Raw genomic sequence first — 11,503 nt, 5'->3', positions numbered from 1 at the left:
AAAATCAAAAATTTATTCATCAACCGAAGTTTACAATGCCGATGTCCGTCAATTAAATTGTTTACTAACATTTACTTGCAAAATTTCATGCATATTCTGTACATAATGTGTCAATTGAGCAAACAATCAAATGTTGCTGTAGTCTGCTTTTCAGTTCCTTCTTCAAATGCACATACTACTATTTCAGTATACCCAAATGAAACCTCAACTTTGATAAGACGGTTTTTGCCTTTTGATGTATCCGGAATGGACACTGTTAAATCACCAAGTCGTCGAACTCCTTTGTCAATAGTATACATCGGACATTCGCTGCTACTTTCATAAATTTCAATTGTGGCTTCAGTATCATGTGCACGGGTAGGCAAACATGTATGTTTGAAAATTTCCTTTCCAACCCTTATTGGATGTCCTATTTGTACAATCGGCTGGAAAATATCAGTGCACATCTCCTTTCCATCGTATACAACCTTCAGTTTCGCTGGGTGAACTTTATTGTTAAATGCTGTGTTAACACTAATGCCATATGTAAGAGGTGAAATGCGCTCGGAAATCAGATTTGGATTATGGCCAAAAATAACTGCACCTTTAACGATTGCATTTACAGCTTCTGTTGGACATATCACTGTTATCCGTTTGAATTCTGATATTATTCTTTGGCTTAAAATAGAGGAATCTGAAAAGCCACCAACCATTAGAATGGTCTTTATATCTCTTCCTTTCTTTTTACTTTCATTAATTATTTCTTTAACATGAGTTACTATGGAATCTATTGGCACCCGGAAAAATGCTTTTACAAGCTGGTGATCAAACCTTAATTTGTCTTTTTTTACTTTTATCGTTTTTGCAAATTCTGATTTTTTAATGCTTTCTTCAAAAGATGAACATTTCTTTGCAATCTGATATTTTGCAAAAAGAGAAGCTGGAAATGCTATTGTTGTTTGGTCATCAGCTGAGGCATTAACACTTTTCTTCTTTGCCTCAAACTTTCGTTGAATTTCTAAAACATCTTCAGGATTCTCTTTGGAATATTCGCTCCATATATCAGCACCAAAAAGCTCTTTGAGGAAGGTCGTGTATTGATTATCAACGTATGTACCACCCCATGGTCCACCAGTTGGTCGTTGAAGTTCCCTAAGATCACCATCGTTTTGAACTTGGTATGCTGTCACATCTACTGTCCCACCTGAAAAAAGTCAGTAAACAAAATATGAATAAAAATTCTAAATATTTTTGAAGAAATAATTCAAGCTTTTAAAGACGTTTGAATAATATCACAAGGAACTTGCTTTGTGTACATAGATTTATTTGTTTTCCTTACATTTGGTGAACTTTCTTGGTTGATACGTTAAAATAAGATGTATGATCGACTCTCATTGCTTTTATTTCATAAAATAAAACTTGAACAACTTAAACAGATTTCATATACTAAGTGTGCTAATATGAAACGTTTTTGATACCTCCACAATCTAGCACAAGGAATTGTTGCCCTGGTTCAAACGATGATAATGAACTTGATTCTGCTCCTTCTTTTTTCTGTACAGTCAGTTCCTTACAGTATAAAGCAGCAGCCTCTGGTTCATATGCAAGGGTCAACATATCATCTGGAATACCAGCCTATAAAGTACACAAAATGTTCACAGTCTTTGTGTTTAATTGTTAGCGTGTTTGGTTAGTTGTGTTGAATTGAATAATTTTTTTCCAACTGCAGGCCCCGTCTAATTATGTCCAGGTAATGATAAATAAAGGCAACAGTAGTATACCGGTGTTCAAAACTCATAAATCGATAGAAAAAAACTATAGGTACCTAGTTTTCCTCATAACGATTTTTTTAAAATCATTTGAACTACATTTCTTTTGTCTTGACCATGAGTGGTTTCGAATTTTCTGAAGTGAAATCTGTTTTTTTTATGTTTGGTTGGCATAAACATGTGCAAACACGTCAAATATAAAACCAGATTGTCTTTCACGAAATAAAATAATTTCTTGCTCTTTGATCTTATTATTTGTTGTTACAAGTAGTATACTTGTAAATGTGTTACTGAAACGACAGAAGTAATTATTCAAATAGTTTGAAAAAATGTTTTTATTCAACCCGAAAAGACGAGTAAAAATAGATTTCAGTTAGAGTGAAGGTATGTACCTATTACAACGTTTAAATCCGCTGCATTTAGTTGCATCTGTCCTAATTCAGGAAACTGATGTTCAGTGGTTGTCATTTGTTGATGTAAATTCATAAGTGTTTCTTGTATCTCGTTTTTTATGTAGATTAGACCGTTGGTTTTACACTAGTAATTTTTGTCGCTCTTAATAGCTTGCTGCTTGTTGTGAGCCAATGCTCCGAATTGAAGAAATTACTTAAACTGTACTGGTTTACTTTTACAAATTGTGACTTGGATGGCGGAGACTTATCTCATTGGTTCTCATACCACATCTTCTTATTTAGATGGGGGAGGGGTAAGAAGATAAAAAACAACAAAAAAAACCAAAAGAAACAACACTAAACAAAATCAAGAATGAAAACATCATGATAATGGTTACAAAGCGGTTTGTCAATTTCAACTTTACTTTGAATTTGGATTAAAACATTTGATTATGTAGTAGCCCCTTTTGTTGTCAATACAACATTGTCATTTATTCATAAAAAAGAAAAAGGAAATCGGTGCATAAGAAAAAAAAAATCAGCAATATATATTTAGTATGTTTCAAATAATAGTCAACTGTGATAGATATTCTGGATTCGTAAATTTTAAACGTTGATTTGATTTCATCTACATATATGAAAACAGAGAAGTGATCAGGAGTTCTCTTTTGTAAACATGAGTTAAAAAGTGCACCTCTTTGTCAATTTAAATTAATACATTTACGCTACGTGCGTGAATATTCTTTTGTAAAAGACTGTAGCGGATCCAGAAATTTTCATAAAACAGGGAGGGGGTGGGGTTCATACATTGTCGATGCGACTTTATCCACCAAGAACATGTGTCCACATTACAAAATTTAGGGTACGCATAGACAGCTTCTTGCTGTTAGACGGTTCATATATTCTGTATTGTTAGCTAGAGCTATTTTCGACTTTTGCGACCTATTTTTTTAATTATTTGTTGATGAACTTATCCCCACAAAGTACTTGCAAAATATTCTTTCTCAATCAATAGTAGCCTGGGATCCTGGCCTGCTGCAGTAATGACAGTCAGCAAAGTCACTAGAACTGTACTGGTTTACTTTTACAAATTGTGACTTGGATGGCGGAGAGTTATCTCATTGGTTCTCATACCACATCTTCTTATTTAGATGGGGGAGGGGTAAGAAACATATATTCTGTATTGTTAGCTAGAGCTATTTTCGACTTTTGCGACCTATTTTTTAAATTATTTGTTGATGAACTTATCCCCACAAAGTACTTGCAAAATATTCTTTCTCAATCAATAGTAGCCTGGGATCCTGGCCTGCTGCAGTAATGACAGTCAGCAAAGTCACTAGATTGGGCCAGGACGCCAAGCTGATCACAATTACGTAATAGGAGCTAAAATACATACATGTTTATATATATATAGCAGACCAATGGAGTACAACCTGATAACTATAAATATACATTTTCATATGAATTGGTTCTATTGTCCTTTAACACCATTTCAGAGTATGGTCTTGACAAACGATATGATAGTCCGTCGGAAGGGGACGATAAATGACTGACCCGTGTTAAGAGAGAGCAACATATCTTGCACGTAAAAGACACCCTTGTAGATTTCAAAATAAGAAGGCTAATGCCGCTACAAAGCAGCACTAGCACCTGCAACGTGGAAAAGGATTAATGTAAGTTGTAATGACTTGTTTTTAAATCCACTATAGATAAATATGTTTAAACTAATTGGTTCTATTTTAATACATCTGTATGGCAGTCGAACGTATATTCTTCAATGTTCAAACAATGTTATGGGTCATTTCTAAACAGGTCATAAATAAAAGCAACAGTAGTATAATACCGCTGTGCAAAATTCATAAATCGATTGAGAGAAAAAAATCTATAAAATCATAAATGCCTGAAAAAAGCGACAACAAAAAAACGACAAAAAATCCACAGTTTTGAGAGATTTTTGGAAATTTTGAGGATTAATCTTATAATGGTGCAAGAAGGACTTCGTTTCTCAAAACAAAAAGTATGCCTGAAGTAAAGCTACCCATTGTTAGGATATTATTAAATTCAATTTGGCCAATCATGTCATTTCCTGAATAAAGGCAATCGTAGCATACTGCTGTTCAAAAGTCATAATAAATCGACTGAAAGAAAACAAATCTGGACTACAAACCAAAACAGAGGAAAACAACGGAAAAACAGAAACTCCGAAGTGCAATAAAAAAAAACCAATATATACATAGAAATGGGACTATTTGATAACAACTGCCATAGTTGTGAACGTTGAAAAATGATACTGAAAATGGTAAAGTTACTCGGTACACCATGTTGCTGCTGATTGTTTTTTTGTGTATATAATTGCATATTTTGCAGTAAGGACATCGCTAAGTAACCATTAATGAACTATTGTGTATCCAAAAAAAACCAACATAACTTTGCTTCTAACATGGTTTTGGTTAACAATGATCTCTTTAAACATTTTTGGGATACATTTTCCCAAAAAAATCAAAAGTGTGGTTTTGGACTGACTTCCGATGTTAATAATTTTATGAACCCGTTTAGAAATAATAATGTTATGGCCTCAAATTAGAATGGAGAAAAGAGGTAAATGGGTCATTATTACAACAACCGATTTCTTCCAATGTTAATAATTTTATGAACCCGTTTAGAAATAATAATGTTATGACCTCAAATTAGAATGGAGAAAAGCGGTAAATGTGTCAATATTACAACAACCCAACCAAATAACAGAACAACAGGCGAAGGCCACCAATAGGATTTCAACGCAACAAGAAAATCCCAATCCAGAGACGGGCTTTAGCTAAATCCTAATGAATGATGTTTACTGCACAGCTACTTTTATATAGGTACTATTTCTGTACCAGAAATCTGTAGTACTGGAAATCTACTTTGAACATTCAGTACTATTTTGTTACTTTAAAATTATTGTAATATTGAGGTACCTGTATTTTATAGTACTTGATTTTTACTTGAAATTTAAGTACTACATATTTTTGGTTGCACTGTAAAATTTCCGCATTTTGAAAGTTTGTTTATTTCAAATCCCTTAAAGTCATGATGTTCAAACATGGAATACTGTGATCATTGTTGGTAATATTTTTGTACCAATATTTTAAGTACAAATCAAGTACTGAAAAATTCAAGTACCTAAATATTACAATAATTCTACAGTAAAGAATATAAAGTACTAAATATCTAAAGTAAACTTCATGTACTACATAGTTTAAGTACAGAAATTGTGCTATGCAAAAGTAGCTGTATAGTTCACGAAAATAAACGCCAAACTAAACTTTGAAACAAACATACAAATGAACGAAAATTTGAAAAAAAAACCACATGAGACTTACAAAGGCTAGACCATCTTGACTTGGGACAGGCGAAAAAAATGCTGCATTGCATGTATTGGGCTGTGTTATTGTGAATTCAAATGTAGATATAAAAGTTGTCCAAATCTCAGTAAATAGTTGTCGGCCGTGGCAATTCAGTGACTACAACATCAGAAGCTGGTGTTCAACTCGCAAATACACATGTTACGTATAACCTTGGTATCTCAAATATAAAGATACGTCGTTGCCTAGATGGTAATAATGTTCCACTACACACACGTGTATAAATCTAGTTCTACTCATTGACATTGACATTAAAGAAACTGACCTGTTTTGCAGCTTCTCTCATGAACTGCTTAGCCCTGTCTGTCCATATTGCTGGGACTGTTAACACCCAGTGGATATCATTATTAGGGTCGAACTTCAAACCTTGCACCTGTGTGTTTTGCAGGAATTCCTTCTTTAGATACTTGATAGATTCAGCAAAAACAACCAGAGCTGACATCGGTTTTCCTTGTTCGTCTTCTATCATCAAATTCTTGGTTATTTTGTCTACTCTTGTCTATAAACAGGAATCATATTTTTTTTACATGAAATTTGAAGGTATATTTTTTCCCCTTTTGATAATTTCTTTATTTCCATCAGTTGCCTGTTACATCAGCTCCTTGTGAACAATTAGTATAGTTTTCAATTATATTATATTAAGAAATAAAACATCAATCTAGTAAATGTATTGTACATTAACTAAGTATTTAACTTCTTCTAACTTCTTTGTAAAATAGATTCGTTTTGTAACTGCTCTAATGAATAGGACATCAAGTCCTTTCATTTTTTGTTCTGATACATAGCAGGATTTAAAATTGAAAATCCAATAAAATTAATAAGATAGTTAAAGCCGAATTAATACATATCTGATATAGTGTTGCTTAAAACAAGATCTTTTAATGTAATAGCTTTTTCTATATTCACTTGTTTCAATAAATCATGATTTTTTTTCTCCAAAAATTGTTTAAAAAATAACATGATATAAAATAATGATGAAAATCTTCTTCTGCATGTAAAGCTTTCGTTACGTAAATCGATGTATGTGACCTTCAATCTAAACAATAACTTTTTAAAAGGTGATATATTTTGTAAAAGTGTCCATCAATACATCTTCAATTTATTTTCTTCTTATGAAATCTGAAGGTATGGTCAGTGTGATAAGTTTCAATATACATGAAGAAAGATATTTGATTTCTTAAATTAACACTTATTTCAGAGTTAGTGGTTTTACATATTTTTCGTCTTGATAAAGTGGGTATTTACAGATATACAAAGATGCTGATGTTCTTGAACGTGTGCTTTGCGTGGTTAAGTAAGACAAACATTAAATGAAATACATGTATATGTATGTAAAAAAAATTTCATTAATTCTTACACGTTCAAGTATCTTCTCCTCTCCTCGAAACAATCTCATCTTAAACCTTCTGAAATATCTCCATCCTTCTGCCTTTTCATCTTCTAGTAAAGTATTGTATTTCGCCTCTGCTTCATATCCGAATTTACAAAACTGTTTATCTTCATTGAAAAGGATGACTGTGGGTGTCTTGGTTGTTGCAAGTCCGTCTCCAGATTTCCAATCACTGTTGCTATATACTTTAGTGTGATCTTTCTCATATTCCGCCCGGAACGAATATGCATATCCGGAATAAGTTGTGCCAAAATCGATAGCAACTACGACCAACGCATCACCTTTTTTCTCCATGATAGTCTACGTGCTAATACCCTTTCATATTGTATCCCACAAAGTCTCACTTCTGTAAAATATTGCACTGTTTTTATTAGTATTATAATCCCCATTGGAGATTCATTTGTTAAAATTTTAGTCCTGGAAGACCTAAATAAGATTTTTGTTAAGTTGATGTTGGACATAAATTTGCTTACCTTTTCGGGACAATTTGGGTAACCCCGTGTATTTGATGGGGTTCGTGTTGCTCGGTCTTTCGTAACTCAATTACTATGTGAATGTTGTCTTTTTATTTGATATTTGTTTAAGTAACGATATGTTGATCCTCTCTTGTCCCTAGAACAATTGTTTGTTCTCCTGGCTTTCATTTCATCTACTCTGCATATTTGTTTTCTAATTATCATTGCTTGTTTATCGTACTAATTTGTTGTGTATATTTAATTGTAAGTTGTTTTTAATATTTTCTCAGTATCGATGTTATTCAGTTGCTGCTTGAGAATCAACACTTGAATTCTCTTTTTAATCCTTTTGTCATTGTGTTATGAAAGCTTACTTTACAGTATGTTGTTTCTCGTTGTTGGGAGCCTAGCAATGACCCACAGTAGTTCATCTTCTTTTCATATGCCTTGATTTATAAAAGTGATATTGTAAATCATGGTTATATAGTCACATACGTTTGATTTTTTTCAGTAAAAGGAAATTATCGTTTTAGTGAGACAAGATGTCAGATGACACTAGCTTCATCCAAAAAGATAAGTCATGTTTGAGATTTATCTATCTCATACAATATATATCATACAAACAAAGACATGAACTGTTTGGCGAGTACAGGAGCATAGTTATTCCCATATGAATGACGACTTTTAAGTGGAATTTACGTCCACTTGTTGAAGTAACTCTCCTTCCAGAGTACCATAATTCACGCTTACTTTTCAAGGGATTTCTATTGATTTTACGTTTGTTATTTTGTGTTGTATATGTATTATTTTCTGTAATGTTTTAATTGTATATTCTTTTCCCGAAAACTGTGTTGCCACCTCAACGTTAGGTTAATACATTTCGTAATGTCTTGGGGTTAGACAATACATATTTAACAATCTGTTCTGGTGTAAACACTATTCGGTAGTACTTTCAGGAAAATATGATGAAAAAGTTGCATCTTTGAAATACTTGAACCTTCAAATAAAGACAATAGTAGTATACCGCTGTTCAATAGTCATTAATCGAAATTCATCAAATCTGATAAAAAAACCAATACAGCGGGAAACTCATCCACAATTAATTACTATCGTCATAACTTAAACACGTCTATATGTACACCAAAAACAAACAGTGAAGGGCATATAGCTGCTACTTTGTATGCACAACATCCCTAGAGTTGACGGTGCTAAAGAAGTATGGTAATCCCATTTCTTTTCCCTATCAAATGAACCCTTCTTTCCCAGTGTCCGTGAAATTTTCCACTCGGTGGTCCCACCTTACAGAGCTAGCCGAGGAGCTAGCCTATCTTTTGAATTTCTAAATATATGCTTTGTTTTTACTTGAATATGAGTGTCATTAGTCGCTAATCAAGCAACAATCAATGAATTGTATTCACAATAAAATTGATAGTCGCTCAGAAAGCTATTTTGAAGAGAATAATACCCAATATTTACCTTCACTTGCGTCATCATAAAATGGTAATTTACTTCCCTGTTTGTAATGTTTATATATATATATGATAATATTATAATAAATTAAATATCTATTAATATATTTTAAATTTACGGAATTCAGAACTTCTGTCAAATCTGGTTTACAACTTCAGAACCCGAAAATAGTATAATAAAACACTTATAGCCAAAATACTCAAAATATTTAGGTAAATAAGCGGGTAAATATGAAAGCAACCAAAAGTATAATGTGGTTTACTCTGATATGATTATCATCATTATGTGGTTTACATATAACAAAAATGTTTGACTGAAGTATGGATATTTCTTCATGTATTTAAAGTAGCACAAAATTTGAACCAAATATAAAAAAGTAGACTATATCATGTATATACCTTTGTTACTATACTATATATAAAAATATTAATTTTCGCGAACCATTTAGGTCACGGAAATTCCAAAATATGGCATCAGTAAGGAGAGTTGTGCAAATAATGTGAATACACAGAACCCCCATCCAAATTATCTTTAGCTAAAAGTATTCATCATTTTCTATTTTATATGTACTAACAACATTCCATTTTTCTATAATTTCGATTAAAATATTCCAAAATCTGAGTTAAAAAAAGTCAAATGCCCAAAATAAACATTGTCTGATTGGTTGAAGTACTGTGGCGTCAATGATAAGCATAGCAAGCCTCGATGTAAAGCACACGCTTCACATGAATAAGGAGAGTTTTACAAATAATGTGAATACACAGATCCTCCATCCTATTTATATTTTGCTGAAAATGTTGCAATGTTCATCATTTCTGTTTTGATTCTGCTAACAACATTCCATTTTTTCTTTAATTCCGATTTATATATGTGGAACCCGCAATAAAAATAGATGGCCTCAATGATTTAAACGCAACGCAAAAAATTCCGTTGACCCTGAATTCAACGGATCGATAATAGCATCATCACCATCAACAAAATGTTTACCGTTATCTTTGTGAAATTTCAGTTATATAGTTCTTTAATTAGAGAAATTTTGGTAAGTATTACTTATTAATGTTAAGGTTCTACTGATGTGCTCCTCTAGACCTTTTTGACGGTCCGTTTTATCCCATTTATCTCAATATTATCTCCGATGACAGTAATGTCAACCCGACCTATTCGTGTCAAAAGTGAAAATCGCATCGATTTATTGAACTAATTTCTTCTTAAACTGTGCATGCATTATTTCTGTATTATATGATAACCAATCACATTCACGTTGTATGTTTGCATGAAAATGGTCATGTATTAGTGAATTGTAAGGGCGATGCAACTTGAGGTCAGTGCGCAATCACGTGACATTATTATTTGTAAACAAATTTAAAACATGCTCCCCGCGTAACACGTGTCTGAATTATCCTTTCAAAGTGTTATGAATCTTTCAATCACTATTTTATGAAATATTTCTAGGTTTGCATATCAGTAGTCAAAGTGAATTAAACGTAGTTCTTAGTTGTGTTTTTTTTATATAGAATTAGAAGGTAAATCTACATAAGGGGGTCTCATTGGGGGGGGGTGTTCTGATCCCAGATCCCACTTACTGTTTTGTCAGATTCCCATATCCCGCTTACACTATGTACATGAGCAATTTTCATTTTTTTGTCATTTCCGGGGTCCTGCAGAACCCCATTTCCCGTTTATTTTATCCTAAGGATAATTTGTCCCGGTAATTTTTTTCCAGGCATGGTATTTCATTTCACAGGTTGATTTTTCCCAGAGGAGTGAAAATCTATCAGATTTCTGTGTTATGCGGATAGTATGTACGGGTATATATTTGCCGTATTATATTTCACAGAACCGTGTGAAAAAGAGTCCCATTAACTACTATGTAAGTTACTCTCAATCAATATATACCTGACTATAATTATAAAATGTTTACAAAGGTAAGCAACTGTCTAGGGCCAGGTAAGGGAGGGGAAAAATTAGTGTTAGTACTATTTCGCAGAACGATAAACAGATGCATAGACAGACCAAGGGGGTGGGGGAAATTTAGCTTATGACATATATGTAAGAAATCATTGAAGCTTGATGGGAGTGGGCAACCCTCTGGTCCATCAGAGCCCCCACACCTTTTTGAAAAGTTCTGGATCTGCCACTGAGATTTGCAGGTTTTCTTAGTAAAGATACCTTAAAATATCACAAACTGTGTGCTTTCCAGACCATTTTTTTTCATATTTTGCCGTGTCAAAATGACCTAAATTTAAAGGACAGTATATAGACCCAAAAATGGTATATCACATTCTACACATCAAGATTTTAGCAGGAAAGACTGCCATTGGAGTTTTTAACCATTGTGACTTTTTAATTTGATCTACTCCACTAATTAAAGTCGTTGAAGTAGAATATTTAATGTAGGTTTGTCCACATTTTGGTATATATTAATACATGTTTAGAAATAATGTTGAGCCTGTTCCTAGATGCCTGTTATAGACTTCAATATTTATTGTTTATTGAAAATAAATGGAATCAATTCTTTCAGAAAAGTTTAATTCTATGGAAATGTATCCCCCCTTTTATAAGTTGAAAAGGCTACATAGAGGTCAATATACAGTCTCCAACAGAAAACCAAAAAAGGAAAAATAAAGTGAATTTTGGAGAATTA

At 32.9% G+C, this 11,503-nt stretch overlaps 1 protein-coding gene across 1 annotated transcript; it reads right to left on the bottom strand.

The window, feature by feature from the left end:
- Positions 1–8,904, bottom strand: LOC139513147 (heat shock 70 kDa protein 12A-like). Its single transcript, XM_071301408.1, has 5 exons — positions 8,866–8,904; positions 6,902–7,280; positions 5,810–6,043; positions 1,458–1,614; positions 1–1,183 (listed from the first exon to the last, which is right to left on the bottom strand). Exons 2-5 carry the CDS (start codon positions 7,226–7,228, stop codon positions 111–113), a joined length of 1,791 nt encoding a protein of 596 aa, XP_071157509.1. The 5' UTR covers positions 7,229–7,280; positions 8,866–8,904; the 3' UTR covers positions 1–110.
- Positions 8,905–11,503: the final 2,599 nt, after the last annotated feature.

The sequence above is a fragment of the Mytilus edulis genome, chromosome 2 (genome assembly GCF_963676685.1).
Source record: "Mytilus edulis chromosome 2, xbMytEdul2.2, whole genome shotgun sequence".
NCBI lineage: Eukaryota > Metazoa > Mollusca > Bivalvia > Mytilida > Mytilidae > Mytilus > Mytilus edulis.
Note: the sequence above shows the minus strand (reverse complement) of the source record. Positions and strands in the feature narration are given on the sequence as shown.